The 18,868-nt window shown below is 37.0% G+C and overlaps 1 protein-coding gene across 2 annotated transcripts in view; it reads right to left on the bottom strand.

The window, feature by feature from the left end:
- ORC3 (origin recognition complex subunit 3) overlaps positions 1-18,868 on the bottom strand; it is a 34,727-nt gene that overhangs the window by 12,651 nt on the left and 3,208 nt on the right. For both annotated transcript variants that reach the window (XM_058836366.1, XM_058836365.1), the window contains exons 3-13: positions 17,700-17,797; positions 14,021-14,165; positions 13,133-13,237; positions 12,224-12,378; positions 11,155-11,291; positions 9,331-9,490; positions 8,432-8,545; positions 6,880-7,013; positions 6,325-6,388; positions 3,306-3,422; positions 2,327-2,406 (exon numbers count right to left, since the gene is read on the bottom strand). In XM_058836366.1, coding sequence (XP_058692349.1) covers positions 2,327-2,406; positions 3,306-3,422; positions 6,325-6,388; positions 6,880-7,013; positions 8,432-8,545; positions 9,331-9,490; positions 11,155-11,291; positions 12,224-12,378; positions 13,133-13,237; positions 14,021-14,165; positions 17,700-17,797 — 1,309 coding nt within the window. The remainder of the gene's footprint in view (positions 1-2,326; positions 2,407-3,305; positions 3,423-6,324; positions 6,389-6,879; positions 7,014-8,431; positions 8,546-9,330; positions 9,491-11,154; positions 11,292-12,223; positions 12,379-13,132; positions 13,238-14,020; positions 14,166-17,699; positions 17,798-18,868) is intronic.

The following is an 18,868-nucleotide window of genomic DNA, read 5'->3' as shown; positions in this document are numbered from 1 at the left end:
GAAGAAAGGAAGCTACAATGAAGTCCACAGAACCTCCTTCTGAAAGCTGAAGTAGGGAATCACCTGAAGAAGTAATACCAGGTTAGTCAGCACCAAAATGACTGGTCACAGAAGGGCAGGACTGTGAAAAGCAGCATGTGATGAAAAGCCATCCATAATTAGCAGACAAAAAACAGAGTATAATATCTAGACAAAAGACCATAGGGCAGACAGTCCTTGAAGTTTTGCTACCCAAAAGGTTGATGAGATGTCCCAGCCAGTTAGCTCTACATGACCTAACAAGTGAGACACTCTCCAATATTCTTGATGTCTCTCTTCTGACGGAATCAATGCAAAATGAACTAAAGCTCGCACGTTCTCTTTGTCGCCCCATGGTATCTTTTAGACTCTGGAAAACTCAGGTAGAGTAACTACTGTCTAGATTGCTCAAGTTAGATCACCTGAAACACCATCCTTGGGAGGAGCACTTCTAGCAGAAGGGATAAAAGCCTGTCCAGGGAAAGGTTGAAGTAGAGAAGCCAATCACAAAAGACACTTCAGCAACTTAAAACCTTACATCCAAACATAATTCATGAAAGGCAAAAGAGATACTTTGTTAGAAAATGAGAAACAAGCTGATCTAAAGCTTCTCTATTTTTCACTTTCTAAATAAAAGGAAGGCAATAGATGGATTCCAGAAAAACACTGAAAAGGAGTAAAGGATGGGGAAGGATGAACATAAGGATATCAACAGGTAATGTGATTCCTACTAAGGCAGACATATTAAGGAAGAATGAGCAACTTTTAAACCTGAGCAAAAGGGGGAAAAAAAAGATTGTTAATAAAAGGAGAAAGACCAATTTTATCATTTTCTTTTAAAAGATAACAGCGAGATTCTATATAGAAAAAGCAGAGACAAGGGGAATTATTTGTAAAAAGGCAAACAGAGGTTAAAAGCTGAAGAAACTATAATCACAGCTAGAATTTCAAGTACTTGAAGGAATTGTGTTGGACAAGTTTTGTTAGGAAAATGAAAAAATTTCTGCATAAAAAAAAGCAATCATAGAGTCACCATCTATGAAAGCAGCGACCATGATCACTGTATTTCTATCAGAGGCTCCCACAGTGGGAGCCAGGACCAGAAGAACAACAGGAGGGAGATGAACAGATAAGAATAAAAGGGGAGAAAGCCAGAATCTGATGGCAGCATCAACTTTGAGATAGGAAAAGAGACAGATGAATTCAGATAGGATGAAAGCAAATTAAACACAGGAGAAGATAATGGAGAGGGAAAAATGGCCAGCAGTTATTAAGAGATTACAGACAGACAGTAGTGGAAAGCAGAATGACACATTTGTGGGCAAGAGCTGAGAGGAGACCGAGTGCTGTCAAGATTCAGGAGAGTCAGCGAAGGAACACAAAGGAAAGACTGCAGAAATGACAACTCAAGCATGTAATCCTTAAAAGGGGATGAGGGTAAAGAGCACAAAAAAGTGGCTATGCTTAAGTTTCACTCAGTATAGCAAAGATACAGTTTGACAGGTGTGTTTCCTTGTGTGTGCCAGAAAGCTACCCTCCACCCAGCACAGATATTGTTTTTCTGTGCATTTTACTGTCAGACAGATCAAACCTGAGCAGAGCAGGAGGTCTGGAAGAGGAAGTTATAGTTATGGGGTCGCACTGGCTCCTTGTGCGACAAAGCGAGATGAATGAGTGCAACAATCAGCAGACACACACTGCCATGTGTCTGTTTTTAAAGCACATTTAAAAGTCTGCAGCTGCAACACTGCAACTGAAAGGTTTTCTATCAGGAAAACTGGCTTTGATGACTTTGGCATTTTAAACACTGACAGACAACACAAGTACAGGCTCTCCTAAAGTCACAGTAGCACAAAAAATTAACTCAGTCCCTGAAAAAACTGTGAAGCCAAATTAGCCAGAGGAGGAAAGCAATAAAAGAGAAAGGCCTCAGCTAATATTCATTTGGAACAGATTCTAATTTTCACAAGACATTAAATTCAAGACAACTAAGACTAATAATTTGATCGACACTATCTACCACAATCATACTTTAAAGTAGAAAACCTAACCCATTCTCATTCACACAACATAATCTCAGTGGTTTCAGCAAAATTTCTCAGGGAATATGAGATATTAGAACCTAGCTGAATTTTACAGAAATCAGTAGGAAAACAAACCGAAAACAGCAGCCAATTACACTTGAAAACAACCCTAAAACTAGCTGTGAACAGGTAAAAGCCTCAGCTTTAAGTTCCAGAATAACTGATGACTGATATTTTCCATGTGTACGGTGGTATTAAAACAAAATGGGAAAAAAAAAAATCACCTTGCTAGTTGAAGAGATGACTCATACTCGTTTGTCTCCCACACTTGGTTTTCCAAACAAGCACAGTGCAACTCTCTGATCTGTTATGCAGAAGGTGAAGAAAGGATAAAGTGTTTTACAAAGTAATGTGGAAATCTTACAACAAGCTGTTCAAACCAATATGCAATTCCTTTAGAGCCAGTTTTCCAAAGATGCAGAATGATTGCAAAAGGAATGAGAGCACTTAGTATCTTCTAGAACTAAGCTTCTGCTGGAGACTGCAGCTCTGCACCAGGCTCCAAATAACTAACATTCGGGTGAAGATAAACTGCGGTGAACAGAAAGGAATTCCATTCAAATGCTTCAGCTAAAACATCCTTTCATTCTCAACTAGTGGGACAGTTCATGCTGCTTTTGTAGTCAGTGACAGATTCTAGTAACAGTATGGAATACATTGAGAACTGAGAGACAAGTGCACATGCACAGAATGCATAATTGCTCTTCTACTGGAGGAAATCGCTTAGCATGAGAAGATGAATTAAATGACATCAGAGCAATAGGACTATTAAGACAAATGATCACTGTTCCTCCTACTATTGCTTTTTTTACAGAAGGTTGCTAAAAACTCAGTCTCTTCATCTGAATTTAACTAGTGATCTAATAGGTGGCAGAAGAGTGTACATTGTCTGCAATGCATACAGATAATCTCAGATGTGGGAAAGTCAATGTGTGGATTCTTTTGCTGATCTGTGCACCTGCCTCCTCCTGGAAACTCCCTCCTGTTGACTGACAAGGGGATCATCCGTGCCAGTTAAGAAACCACATACTCTCATCCTCCACCCATAGCAAGGCAGCATCTCCTTCCATTTTAAGAAGCAGAAGGCAAAACAGCACATTAGTAAATAAAGAATAAATGTTTATTTAGATGTCATACCTAACCAAAACCACAACAACAACAACAACAAACAACTCAACAAGACCACATATAACAGTACATCACCTGCTTGCCCAAAGGATACTTTGGAAGAGAAGATGTGAAAACATGAAGGCATCTCAGAATTGAAACATAATTTTCATGGTAAACATGCAAGTCCTCCAGCAACTTCTCTGTTTCTTCCTACAGTGATAGAATAATTTAAAAAGTAATTTTGACACCCATTTAGAACTCCCCTAAAGCACTTAAAATAACTGAAGTTTTGATATGGTAGTGTGCTATGATTTAAATCACCAATCTTAAATTAAGACCACTAAGCAAATGAGCTGTATTTCAACAGTTCACCGTATTCCCATTGCATATTGTTACCTTTACTTTATTCCCCCAGCTCAGTAGAGATTTGCTATTGACTCCCATCATTATCCTACAGTTTTCAGCTATTATTTAGGCCTTTAGATTTGAAATGTCATCTCACAACAATGGGAGTATACATCATTCCTTTAGTATGCAACGAGAAATTACATAGCTACTTTTAGTCAAAAACTTGCATTTTTATACTACAAATGCATTCAAAAATATATTTCTTATATTGTAGGTGGTTGTTGTTTTTATTAGTTATATGTACATTAAAAGACCAGTTCACAGAAAACAAAAAAATAACCAGTTGCTGCTCCTATCTGTTTTTAATTTGACTTTTGCTTATTCATGTGTTGAGAACTGCAGAAATAAAAGCTGACATTTACGAAAAAGAAATTATTGACTGCTGCTACTGAATATTCTGGACGGACCACATTATCACTGGCCTGCCATGGAAGCATATATTAACACTTCTGGAAAGCCACACTCAAAAATTCTGGTACCTGTACTAAAGTCATTTAGTCTTTGTCGTCATTACATTTAAGTCTGTGAATCAACAGATCTTCTCTCCTCTGTCTTCAGTCAAAAATAAAGAGGAAAAACCACATGATCCTCTACCTATTTTACTGCCCTTTTGCCTAACTCTGAGCAAAGTATTCCAAACAGAAAGAGAAAAACAAAACAAGCCACTGAAGTTTTTAGAGTTGAACTGAAACAAAGGGTATCAAAGATAAAAGAAGGGCAAAACCTTGTCTACAGGCAATATAAGGAAGTACAGGTGTACGGAAAGAAAAGGTATCATACTGCAAAGACTGAAATTAACAAAGACAGTGCTACAGAGAGCTTTCTGATGTTAAAAAAAAGTTCTAAATTATTAAAAAGATTAATCATCTTTCTCCTCATAGACTTTTATATATGGAAATTTAGAGTCATTGATACAACACTGTTAAGGCAATGTCTAAAACCTTAGGGTAGATATTCACAAGTTTATATTTTAAGTATGATCATTTTGAAAAAAATTATCCTCACCACAAAATAAGCTAAGAAAAGAAAACAAGCTCTCTCTAATGCTGCTTCATCAACCTTATTTCCCCAAATCCCAAACATTAACACATCTATGTTTCCCTCATCTTGGGAAGATAACTATCTCAAGACAGATACAGTTCATGTAAGTAAACAGCAATGTATTTTGCCAAATGTGAAGACATAATCCATTTCAGAAGACTTTGAAAATGTCTTTAGAAGACTATGCAATATTATTTCCAGAACAGAGATAAGACATAGAATGCCACATTTACCAAATTTCAAATTAAATTTACCAAGAAACCTTTCAGACAGATTTCTTAAAAATTACAATGTAAAACCGCTTTTAAAATTGATTATTTTAAATAGGTGAAACTCTTTCCATAGTTACTAAAAAAATTGGTAACACAGAACATAAATGAAGCTGATAAAGTGTACTGAAGGTTTAGGGGCTAAACTGGAAGACTAAAGTGACCTGGTGCTGAAACACCAAGTTCATCTGAAGTATTACTATAGTAACTTTGAAAATGTTTCCAAAGCAGAGCATGACACTGTAGATTAGCATGACATCAAAATAAACAGCACCTCATTAATGCAGCAGTAGGACCTTTTTTCCCAGGCAGAATACTCTGCCAGCTTGGCAAGGCAGTAATGGTCCCACCTCAATTGTGGAGATTAGAATAAGTGTCTTCAATTAAAATCTGTGAGAAACATCATATGCACCTAATGAGAATTCCAGCTTCCTTCCCAAAGTTAAAAGGTGAGGCTTGTGAAATAAGGGGTGTATTATTAAACATGTAAGGTTGAAAACATATAAAGTTTAAGCTGATGAGTATTCAACTTTCAAAGCAGGTATGAATAAAGGGCAAGGGAACAGTAGTTGAAATTATTTTTGCCAATCTAGATAATGGATCATAAAATGATGTAAAATCATTATCTCATCTTGAATACTGTAACTGTACTTGCAATGTTGCCTGCTCCTAACCTCTCCTCCAAGCATTAACATCGTTTTCACACTTGAAAAAGCCTTACACACCAGGCAAGTATCACTTACCTGATAGGTTAGAAATACTTGAAATCAAGAGTCAGGAAAAACCCTTTACCTTGCTTTTACTGGGAGTGGCTCAGATGGTGAAAATAACCAACAGATTTTTGTTGGTGAATTCCTAAACAGCTCACAATAGTAGTAGTCTGACTTCAATCAGTTGGCAAAGCTTCAGATTAACATACAACAAATTAGTTTTAATCCTGTATGAGGTCTAGTGTGAATGTGTGCCTTGGGACACAAACTCTGCCCTACTGAGTTCAATCAGAAACTATGCAGAGGCTATGAAGGATTAAGAGCTTGTGAAATCACCTCCAAGATTACTTACAAATTCTTCAAACACTTAACTAACCTTCCAAGAAAGTCAGTCTGAGTAAGTATGAAAAGACCTGGCCATAAATAAACCTTGTAGCCTTCATTTAAAGCAGTTACGTTTCTAGACATAGAAAAAGTTGATAGAAGAAAGTTGTGCAGCTTCATATGAAGGCTGACCTGGCAACCATAGAGATTTGGAATTTTGATTTGCCAATCCTAATTCCTCATTCCTGGTCACAAAACACAGTATGTTCTGTATGAAAGATGTTATACAGAACTATACATCTTAGTCTTGTATTTTATTATGCTCCACAATGTTCTCCAAAGACATTCTTAAAATTTTACCTTTAAGAAGCTGTCATTTGTCAGCAGCTCAATCTGTTTTCCTGACTCTTGCTTTTCCACATACCTTATGGCACAAAAAGAAAAACAGCATAAAATCATAATGTAAAGGAAGATTCTAGGACTAAAAACATTTAAAATGCTTATACTGCTGAAAGAAATATGTATCTTTCTTTGGAAAGATTCAAAAAGGACAGTCTAACCCAACAAGTTGAAAGGCCATTCCAAAACCCTAGAGATTGTGCTTCAAATCAGCTTAAGAAGTTCAAAAGTGATTTATGGTTATTTGTCAGAATAACTTGTTTCTGTATTAAGAACAAGAAGAAAAAGTAAATTCAAGTGATTACGGATCACAGAAGCTGTACTCTCTAGACTAGAACATTAAGACTTCCTGAAATTATTTAGAAATGTTCTCTGTTTGATTTATCTTTGCTATAGAAATGAGTGCAAATGAGCTACAGTGTTCACAGAACTACATCTACAGATTCTTTTAATCTTCTTTAAAACCAACTCAATACGTGATTGTCAAAAAAAAAAAAAATCTATTTCCACCTTTACCTTCTAAAAGAGGGTAGTCTCCGAATGTTTTCACACTGATCATGTGATAAAGAATAAACTCTCTTCTTAATATCTACCAGGTGGCAACACAGTACACTGAGAGGCTGGGAATAGAAGTGCTCCACAATACAGAGCTGAAAAACAAACAAAGAACTACGGATGTTAATAAAATTCAATCTCCCTGCTGCATCTACCTTTTAATGCTTTCTTACTACTACATTGCATATAATACAATGGAATTAACAATACTCCTTTAAAAAAATTCACTATAATTCATAGATACTCCGTAAGACACTACAGGACATTGATTATACAGTTGTACACAGTCCCATAATTACCTTCTTTGCAATATGTGCTATTCCTTTTCAGTACCTCAGCTTTCCCTCCCTCTTAGGTAACACCACACCTAGATATGACATGATAATGATCTCTTTTATTTATCACTTTGAAAATCTGACCTGAAATTGCTTCATCCCTGAATACTTTTAATACACAAGCATGCAGCCATACACTGTCAGGTCTAAAACTTGTATTTGCGTGTCAGGCCAATGGAGAAGTACTAAATTTTGGTGACTCTTTCAATTAAGAGGAGCTGAAACCTGTGAAAGCCCACAAAGTCTTCAGGAAAAGGTACTATGGCTAGGATACTTCTCCTGGCCACATGTAATCATTGAATCTTATGTATCAAAAAATAAGAGGAATTCTAAATATATATTACATTAAAAGGGCATATTTTACTAGCAGGTTCACACATGGAACTAGGCAAAAAAGAAATCCTTTCACAATCCTGCATTAAAACAGATGACAGGGGCTACAAATTCTTCAGAGAACTCTTGCCTGCAATCCACAAAAACTACAAGGAGACCTAGACACAGAAATACATCTAGATATGAAGAACTATATAAGACAATAAAAACTTAACTAACATGCTCTGTAGAGACTCTTTTTGTAAGCCCCCTTAGCTGTCCCACTTTGTCTCCTTAGAGAGGGCAAATGTAACTCCCACATTGCTACACAACTGCTTGGAGCACAGGTATTACCTCCCCTGAGGCACCAAGTGAGTGACCCTGCAGCTCTTATTTCCCTGAAAAGGCAGGAGGTGTGCATCCAGAAATTGTGCCAGAGGAGTTCAAGTGGGGAAGAGACACTGCTGTAGCCTACTCTCACCAAGACAAACCAGACTCCAAGGAGACAGTACAGATGATCTGAGGAGTTCTGCCAGGGGCATTAGAAAGCTACAAATTAATCTATAGCAAAATATAGCTCATTCTGCCCACTAAGCCAGGCCACCCTTTTAAATGCAACCTTAAAACATTATGGGTTTTCTGGCAGAGCAAGCTTTTATTTGCTTCTTCATACAGGTCCAACAAGTTTGCTCTTAAACCCTTATAAGTAAAGATTTTAAAATATCCATCTGTTCACAGATCCAAACTGTTTCCAAACAATATTTTTTCAGGTAATTCAGCAATATTAGGACCTAAGAAATGTTTCAGTATCTAATTACCCTTTCTTTTCATAATCATAGATTGAATTCTTGTTACCACTGCCTTACCTGAAATCCTTTGATGAAATTCTGGACAGAAAAATCATGGTACAGGAATATGTTGATGAGAACCTGCAGAACTTTTTCTCCCAGTTTAAAGGGAAAACGGGATGTCAGAAGCAGCTAAAAGGGAGACAGAAAAAAAAGGTATCTATAGCAGAAATTTTCTCCTGAATTCCAAGCAGTAAAACTTGTATATGCAAGTTGATACAACTCTCAGTATGTGTTAACATTCAACTGAGACACTAAATAGACTAAATAGACTAAATAGCCAACTTCTAAAAACTGTTTCTACTAAAATATCCATGCAATGATTGATTTTCAGTTTATCATTTTACCACATTTTCATAAGTATCTTTCAATAATACAACATTTCAAGTTACTTTTGTGTAATGCTACTTTTGTAAAATTACAAATAGAACAGAGACTGCTGTAATAAACTATTATACCCCTACTTTCAGCACGTGAAAAAGAGATTTTGGAAATCCTGTGGTCTACCAAGAATCTACAGGCACAACATTTATATGGCTTGAACATATGGATAACTCAGCTCAACTCAGGCTCAATTTTATTTTTTGGAATTTAAGCTAAGTTTCAAAGTTATTTTTTTCTGGAACAAAGTAAAACTGAAATCACAGCTTGACTTTAATGAAGAAGTGTGAATGTCAGAGTGTAATTGCACAAGGCAATACAAACGAAAGATGAAAGCAGGTGTGTGTCTCTCACTATGAGAAGGGAGCTCTCAGTATTGCACTACTCTGCAGCTGCAAGCAGAAATATCTAAAATCCACAGCTTTCAGGAACAGAGTCCTTTCCAAAATCTTCAGACAAACCTGCCTTTAAAGGCCACACATGTAAACTGTGCTTCAACACACACACTCCTCATTTCTATTTGGAAAGGGAATTACCTTGTCAATTATAGTAGACAGGTGCTCCTTACAGGAAAGGGACTGGAAAAGCTCTATGCAGAGCAGAGAGGAAACCGAGTGAGGAAGTAGTCTGTGGATAATCATTGGTGATGTAGCAATTCCAAAAATCAGCACTAGAGGTAATTCATGGATGTGCTGACTGGATAATGGGGAAAGGGGAAAAAATGAAATAATTAAAAAATAATGGTTACATTATAGAAACTTGTAACAAATGCACTATGTTTCTACTACAGCACTGAGTTTAAATGCAGAAAGGGGTAAATTAAAAGATTTGCTGCAGGTAAACCAAAAGAGGAATTGGTATTGAGTAAAATTAAAAAGAAAGGATGCTATTTAAGCCCTAAAGTAGATTAAGAAAATGAAATTCCATTTTTGGATTCAAATTTCAGAAAGTGGCACAAAAAGCATCTGAATTTCAGTTAGTATTCTGTTGATCCTACCTTCCCAAAAAGTTATACTCAGAGAACTGAGCCCCTTATAATAGGATTTTTTCAAAGATACAGAGAAAAAATAAGAATATACACTCAGTAAGTAACAGCCAAGAAAATTTACAAGATTTACACCATTTAATAAATTCAGAATAAATATGAAACATCTCTTTTTTTAAGTGTGTTCCAATCACACTTAAAAAAAATACAAACATCTCCATATTAATCTTCCTCTTCAGATAATTTTTTTAGTATTTACCTTAAACTGAAAATCAGGACTGAATGTATCCCTTAAGGACAGCATTCAATTTATACAAACTACAGTGTTTTCAGTATCATGTCATCATTATTTTCCATTTTTAATAGCTTCAAGGAGGTACAAAATATGCTATCTTAAACAGCTTCTAGGTTAAAGTTGTCAATTTATTCCTCTGTTTTCGCAACAGCAACTTTCTGACTTTGGATTTTCACTGTTATCACCCGATAACTTAGTTTCTGTAACTCCTCAAAAGAAATTGCTGAAGACAAACATAAACCCAAGAAACTTCATATATTACTGTCCACTGTTGATAATCTTAGAGAAGCTTAGAAAGGAATTAGAACTTGTGATTGACAAATCAGAGGAACCTCTCACATTTACCCACTTCACCTTTATTATTAAACATGCTTAAGACTGAGATGAAGATAATAACACAAGCTGTACAATTTCTTGCTGGTAGCACAGCAAGTGAACTGCCTTGGCCCTGTTTTGATGCAACATCAAGTGCACACACTGCAGCCCCAATTCTAGCAGCTCCAACCAGGGGACTTAATTGCAAGACACTCTTTTTGGAGAGCAGCATGAGTTTTTGATTAGCATGCCTGAGATTACATTAAGGAAGACAGGCTAAAGAATAACAGAAGTACAGGAGCACCTGAGTAGTCAGCTGTTGATTACAGATCCTGGCCAGCTGAAGAAGATTTATATACACCTCTGTTAGTAAGTTAGGGACCTTTAGGCAGCAGCATTACATCGGTAGTCACACAAAAAATACACTCTGCAAACAATTTTAAAAGATCTAGACATCTTAAAAATTTAGTTTCACATTGACAAATTCTGTAAAAAGTAGTACCAGTAAACCCTACTATGTGAAGAAAATCATCCACCCCTTATCTCAACCTGGCCCTTAGGCACTCTGGTTCACAGTCTCAAGTTTAGCTTTAGCATAATTTACCCCTAAAATCTAGCAAGTACGTTTTCACTCAATCACTGCTGAAAAGAAGCTGCACCAATATTTAATTCCAATGCTTCACTGGCTGCACTGTTACATTCCAAAACAGCTGCAAATAGAAAATGGGAAAAGGACTAGAAGAACTAAGGTTTGAGTCACATTACCTGCTGATGACTATGAAGTCTTGCAGAACTTTTGCGGCGAAACTTTCCATGTCTTTGAATATGACTACAACTGGAGGAGACTGCCAGTGTCTAGAGGAGGAATTTCTTTTTTTGCTTGGAGTTTCAGAATCTGTTTTCTTTAAAACCATTAATTAAACATTAATATACAGAAGCCAGCAAAATTAGAAAGACTGAATCACATCTATGATATTATGATACTTGAAAGTGACAAGACTGACTTTTTGTCAGCTGTATTTATTATTAGCATCTAGAACTGCTGTTTTTCTCCTGTCTGTTTGGCACAGCATGAAGTACAAAGAATAAATAGATTTTGAACACACAGTCCAACAATGACAAGAATAGCTCTGAAAGACAGAACTGCTGGAGTTTTGTTGGGAATGAGGGAGAAGATTTGAATTGTGTACACAGACACTGCTTATTTTCTGTATCTTTACTCAGTAATAAAAAGTGCATGCACTCAGTACACTTTGGTTTATCACACTGCTCTGATGAAGTAATCAGAAAATCAGTTGTAACTTGTATTCATGACAGAAACAAAACTTAAAATTTCAATAGGTTTAGCAAGCACAAAGATACAAAAGCATTTTGAAAGTAATTTCCTTACTTCTTGCCAAAGTAGTGTGGGCTGCAGATGATATCATGGCTCATTAGCACTAATACAGTACCTTTGCCCTGGATGGCTGTTCTTCTGTAAAGTTTTGTTTTAATAAACAAAATATCTCAGCAGTCCTGGGAGAAAAGCATCTGGCATGAAGCTTATACTGCATTTTAAGCTTCCAGTTCCAGATTAAACATATGATAAAACAGTACTTCTTGCTTGTGTTTCATAATTCTAACATCCATACATCATCAGTAACTAACACCACATTTGCTCTGCCACATATTATATTCAAATCACCTCAATATCATGTTATTTTTTAGTATAATGTTAAAAATTAACCTCTGGCATTTTCTCACAGAAAGCTGAGTTATTAAATTTCTTTTTTAAACACATCTAAAGGTCAGGCATTTTCATAAACTGGAGATAAAAAAAATGCCAACAACATACCTTTGTTACACTCTCATACCAGCTGATAAGAGAAGGCATTGAACAACGTATTTTATTCTGTGAAACCTGCACACAGTCCTCATCTTCCAGTGAGTCCACATCTATATCACAGTTCATCAGCTGCCCCATCAGCTTCTGCATCAGATTTTTTATGCCTTCACAAAACATTTTAAAAAACGTTGTAAAGACACTTGGTTATCTGTAACACTTCTCCTTATTTTCTCCTTCTTTCATAGTATAAAAGATTACCCTCTAAAGTTACTACTCATTATTTTCCACATTTCTAATTATTCTCCTTCTCTCTTCAGAATGCACATCTCATGCTCCTGAAAGCATTAATGATATGAATGCTGTTCATGGAATTTGCCTAGATGGCAACAACCAAGGTTAAGATGCTGGTCCTCCATCTTTACCTGAGCTCCAGCCATATGCTTTTAAGAGTGACCTAGAAATAAGTAAAGCAGCCACTCCACAGAACTGAGGATGCTGCCATATGTGATTTTCATCTTTTTACTTAAAAAATAAAATGGAGCAAGGAGGATGGAACCATTTTATTCTACCCATTCTCTCACTAAATAACGTGACTGTAAGCATTTAAAAAGTGGAATGCATGCATCCACTGTCCAATTAAACAAGAAAACCAACCTAAACATCAACATGCAATACAGTAAGCAGCATGTTCTTAACTGTTATGCTACAGCTAAGTCGCATTTCAATCTTCACTGTTTTAAACTGAGCTGGATACCACTCAAAACACAGTAGGTATGACTGCTCTGGTGACATAGGTTTGAGCAAATCTTTGGAAAGTCTTCAAGATCCCTCTCTGTCCATTACTTTTACATTTAGGGACAAAGGTACATTAACTGATATCTTATTCAAAAGAAGCAGCTATACTATTGCAGCATTTACCTGGGCAATCTTTGGCTTCCAGCAAGGCTACATAAGGCGTAACGTTATCCTGAAGGACATCTGAGAGACCTCTGAAAGTCAAGTCATGATCTGTGACATTTACACCTAGAAAAAAAAAAAGGACAAAAGGCCATCTTCCTTGTGACTCATGAGCACAATGATTGGACAATAAACTGTACAGTAGACAAAAAAAGACACCTCAAATATTTAAGGAAAGAATGAAAAGTATTACATCAGCTGTGAAGAAAGATGAAAAACTAGAGCAAGATTAGACATATATGTTGACGGTCTCCGATTAAAAGAAACAGGGAGTCACTGTGAATACCGTTCATCATATAGCTTGGAGGGGTTTTTTAAAGAAAGTTTTCTTAAGCGTGCAAACCTGCAAGAAGCAGGACTTCTTTTCTAACATCCTTCAGAAGCCATCCACAGCCATGTAAGGCCTGCAGACAAGAAGTTAAATTCACCTTCTCTAGATGAAGAATGCTGTATCCATACCTGGATCCTCTCATGGCTCATGTAAAGAGGAAAATTACTGTCAATTGCTATGAAACTCAGTCTGAATTCACTATGAACTACTTAGCATTTACTGTCTTTGTTAATACCTCAAATCACTACCAGCTGCTTAAGAGATACCTGTAGGCAAGTTGTTGATTTACTGGACTATTAAGCAACATAGACAAAAGGGGAAAGAGGTTTTATCTGACTTCCTTCTCCCTGGCCAGTCTCTTCTGCTGACATGTTTGATGACAAGCTGATGTTGCTCACATGAATTGCTGGGGCTCAGTAAGTTTGTGTGTCAAAAAGACACATCTTCTTGTGAGTTTTAATCACATGTACAAAATCAGATCAGATGTACATTACAAAACATATCTTTAGAAAAATTACCCAAGACAAGAGCAGCAGTAGGAATTTCTCTGAACTTCATCCTGGAAGTCCATTCTGTTGTCTTCTCTTGAAAGTCAGAATGAGACCGGCTCAAAAAACTCACCAGATTATCAAGCAACTGCTTATTCATGTCTTCCTGTATTTGCTGCAAACATACACAGAGAGAATTATCTATAAAAATGTGAAAACACCACTGCATCTTCCTTTTTCTACTCCTTTCCTGCATAATCCTTAACCCTTTAAACTCCAGGATTTTAAATGTGATCTATAAACCACGCTAATTTATTGTGCGGAAAACAGAGACATTTCCCATCTTAGAACTTCTGGCCAAGTGCCCCAAGAATAATTTGAAAAGCAAGTGACCTTAACTGTGTTTTCACACCACAGGCTTTAAAGGAGAAAAAACCAACATATTGACAAAGCCTCAGTGACAGGCAAAAAACCCCAATATAATTAGTTTCTGGAACGATGTTCATGGAAATTCCTATTCTTCCCTCTCACCTTACAAAACAGTGGTAAACATTTTTCTGAGAGATCTAAAGAAGAGTAAATATTCTGCTCCTCCAAATCTCATTCAGGATAAAAGAAGTAAAAATAGTAATAAAGGAAATCATTAAATATGTTTACAGGAAAAAATACTAAACCACATGACTCCCATGTGTGCTACACTGTCTTCTGACCTTCAGGATGATTTTCACACAACAATTTGAATAAGCAGGAACAAATTAAAAGGTGAGAGAAAGCAGAGGAAGATAAAATCTTTAAAGGTAAATATACATCAGCAACATTTTGTATTTATTTTTTTTATGTGTGCCTTTGAAAATCTGTCCATAAACCAAGATATGCCTTCTTCTAGAACAGACAAAAGAACCTCCCGTATGCTGAAGTTCAGGATATCAATATATACTCTAGAACACATGTTAGAAACAAAATTACACCCTTGTTCCAAACAAAATCATCATCAAGATTTAGTAGCAACAAAAAAATGACACACACAGCTGTGAACTTGATTTTAAGCAAAGTGGCAAAGGCTGTTTCCAGCAGCATTGAAGAGGACACTCTCAAAGAGTGACGGTCACATCTCCAGGTGATTGAGCATGATGCCTGCTTAATAATCTGAACTCCATTTCCATAATACACAAGAGCTTCTGTTAGTTTCCTAAACAATTGATAAAACTATACACAAAGTAATTTTAGTCTTTTCATCCTCCACTTATTGAAGAATATTCTTCTGGCCTTTCTGATGTTGATTGTGCAGCTCTCAACTCCCACCTGATAAATTCTATGCAACTCAGAACAAATTATAACATGACATTTTTGAAAGAATTTACACCATCAGCATTTTAACACCATTGTAACAACTCCTGTATTACCACAGATCCTTTAACAATCCTTTGAGCTGTTTCAGATTCCATCAAACCCTAAGCTTCCTGTAATCACTATTGTTTTTGCTAAGCAAAACAACATAACAAAAATGTCATTTCTTACTCTGCATGATTACAGTATATATTTCTTCCATTGTGCACTTGTGACAATGGAATTCAGTCTGCCATAGCATTACACATTTACCTAGCTTTCTTAAAATACATCAGTCTTTTCTTGTCAAAACAACTTCGTTACTAGCATTGTTTTGGTAATGTTCCAGAAAGTTCACCAGGCTGCTCTGCACCTCAAGTAACCCAGGCACTTAGTTACATGGCACTCTCACTCTGGAAAAGTCACATGAACTGGAAGCTCAGTTGCTGCCACGACACCAGGTTTAGTCATGACTATTTGTTATGCGGTCTGAGAACCATTATCTTCATATTAGAGCAAAAATTACTGTATTTTAGCCCTGCACTTTGCCTTTTTGCTTCTAGCCCAGATCCTGGTAGAACAAATTCTCGCCTCAAAGGGGAACAATGTTTCTATAAGTCCTTGATGAGATTTATCATAAGAACATTTGCAACGCCACTTCTGACAGCAGGGTCAAAACTGGGATATACCCCAACACTGAAACAAAAAATAATCCAAAATTCATCCTCCAAAAACAAAGGGCAGTTTCTGCCACACTTTTGTCAGCTTCTCAGTTGTGAGAAGCACGAAAGGATGTTATTACCAGATGACAGATTGTGCCACAACCACAGCATAGTTTATGATGGACATACAAAGGTCAGGAGTGCTCTACAACAAAGTGCCTTGGAGGGCAAATCCTATTCTGAACACTTCAGACAGACACTAGAGAACCAGGAAAATACCAGCACAAGCACAAGGCCTGCTAACAAATCACCAGGCAGCAGTGCCCTGGCAAAACTTTTGGAGAATGTCCTGCTAGGCTCCCTAAGCACACTACCAGAACCCCTAAAACAAAAGCCCAGATCAGCAAGCCACATGCTTCTCACGTACTACTCTGCCAGGGATCAGGTTTGCTACACTAGGGTTTGAAAACATGCAAGAAATGATATCCTGACTAGCTAAAGCCCTCACCTACCTGTTCTGACCTCGCAGATGATGCTGCTTTGAGGAGTTCTGACTAGAAACTTTCTAAGGCCTCTACCAACCTAAATTATCACACTATTTTATGTGTAAGAACAATCATCAGCTCCATGTTTGCCAACAGTGGGATAAAAGGATTTTGATTCAAAACTCAGTAGGAAAGGTATCATAGATACACCAGAAGCAGTATGAAGAAAATTCCCTCTGCAGCAGCAGAAATAACTGCAAGTAATCTGCCCTTGGGCAATTCAAATTCCAAGGAAATGCTCATATCAATGTCAGCATAGGAGGAACTGTCTTTCATCAGGAGGAGTAAGATCAGAAGTATCTGGAAAACTCCTAACAGCCTCAAAGAAAACAAGGGTAGGAACAGAATTAGAGGAATTTATGAACTTAGCCCAAGGGTCCAGATTTTAAGCTATATCCATCTGGCCTCTACTGCACATCCCAAAAAAAAACCTTTGGGAAAAAAAAAATCTCTTAATGTCTATAGAGCCCAAGAGCAAGCAGGGGACTATGGAATACTTGCCCAGAATCCATGACACTGAATAGAGGAGGGAAGGAAACCTCTGCTGTATGAAAGCAATTATTCATACTATAATGTAATCCAGCTGGCTACAGGGACACAACAACAGAATGCCATGTAACACACAACAGACAGGAGGCCACAGTTGAGTAGGAAATTAACTCTGACCCCATTCACACCACCCATACTAATTCAATAGGCCATAATTTGGCAGCGGTGTCATTCTGTATCCGACATCCATACAGCTGTGTTCACATAAATCCACTATGAATCCTGGGCTGCTGTGTTTGAATTCTGGAACATTGAGTTCGAGACCAGCCTAAAATCCTCAGAGGGCTGGCAAGCATTAACTGAACTGAAACAGCAGTATGCTGTTAATAAAGAAGGAGTTAATAAAGAAGACAATTAGTAGGAAAAGAAGCTTAGAAGCAGCAGCTTGAAGCAGCAAAAGAGCACAGTTCTGTGGTTACATGTAATGTGTAAGTACACACGTATAAGTACCTGATGCATTTATTATTACTACTTTATATTCTGGACAGTCAGTATTTCTGGCCCTCCTATTGCTTTAATTAACTGCCATGCACTTTAAAGCATGTCAAAAAGATCCCCAGAAACAAAGAAGCAAGCACCATTGCTAAAAATGCAAAACACCATTTCACTGTGACGCACAAGACTCACCTCTGTTTCGGATTTGATCTGGCTCCATAAAGACTGACAAGTGACAAACCGTAGCACAGTATCCTCTGAATCATTGCTTGTGCTTCTGAAATAATTATCTGGAAAGACCAAAAGCAAAGGACAGCACAAATAAGCCCATGAAAACAAAACATTTTTTTTCCTAAGAATAAAACAAAGCACCCAAGTGTACATATAAATTTCAGGGAGATGACTTTTCTCTGAAGCAATTAATTGCTGCTATTTGGTAGAATAAGCAACAGAACAAGCAGAATCTATTACCCAAGTATGTGGGCAAAAGGTAAAGAAGAGGCTTCTATGTCAACTCTCTGATAAGCTAAAGACTTAATCAGAGCAAAGCCTTTATTATTAAAGTAAAACAATCATCATCACTGTTCTCTTGTTTCAGAAAGCTTTGTGGGTCCACTTGGTTGCCATTCAATGGAGCACCAGCAGTGGCTTGATCTCTAGAAAAGAGCTAGTTGATGAACATAATCTCCTAAAGCACTAAAACAGGTCTGTAAATAACAAATGAGAGACATCTTTCCATTTTCATTGTCTCCCCTATTACCTCATTTGTATCTCTAAGAAAAATCACACAAAAAAAATCTGACTACACAGATCTTATAGGCTTTTAGTTGAAGAAAATCCAGCCACCACATTATATGGTAACACCCCAAGGCATAATATCCTTTTTTCATTGCCAAAACTTAAACTATAGGTGCAAATTTCCTCAAAAGGCCTTTTGTGGGGCGTGACAGTATTATCAACTATTGATGCAGAGGAGTTTCACAACTAAAACTTCACTTAGGACAGAACTGGGCTTCCAGATTGGGCAGATGCACATCCAAGTACACATTCTAGAACACTACTCTAACCAACTGCTGTGAAAAGCCAAACCAGCTCACATCCATCTCTCTCTTTTAGGGCTAATTTATTTTTCCACCTCAAAGCCTTTGCTAACTAGAACAATATGCTTAATAGTTTACCCAAGCATTTCTAATCTCTCAAAAACTAAAACAGAATATCCAGTAAGGAGTAAAATTTCAATGCGGTCAAAGTGCACAGACCTTAATCCAAACATTGCAATAACTTGCAATGAGACAAAAAACTGGGCTCATTACTTTCCTCTCCATCTTTTCCATATTGTTACACCTTTTGGCAGTTCTAAT

Source organism: Poecile atricapillus, chromosome 3 (assembly GCF_030490865.1).
Source record: "Poecile atricapillus isolate bPoeAtr1 chromosome 3, bPoeAtr1.hap1, whole genome shotgun sequence".
In the NCBI taxonomy this organism is placed as follows: domain Eukaryota; kingdom Metazoa; phylum Chordata; class Aves; order Passeriformes; family Paridae; genus Poecile; species Poecile atricapillus.
The sequence above is the reverse complement of the archived record's forward strand: the minus strand, read 5'-3'. Positions and strand labels throughout refer to the sequence as shown.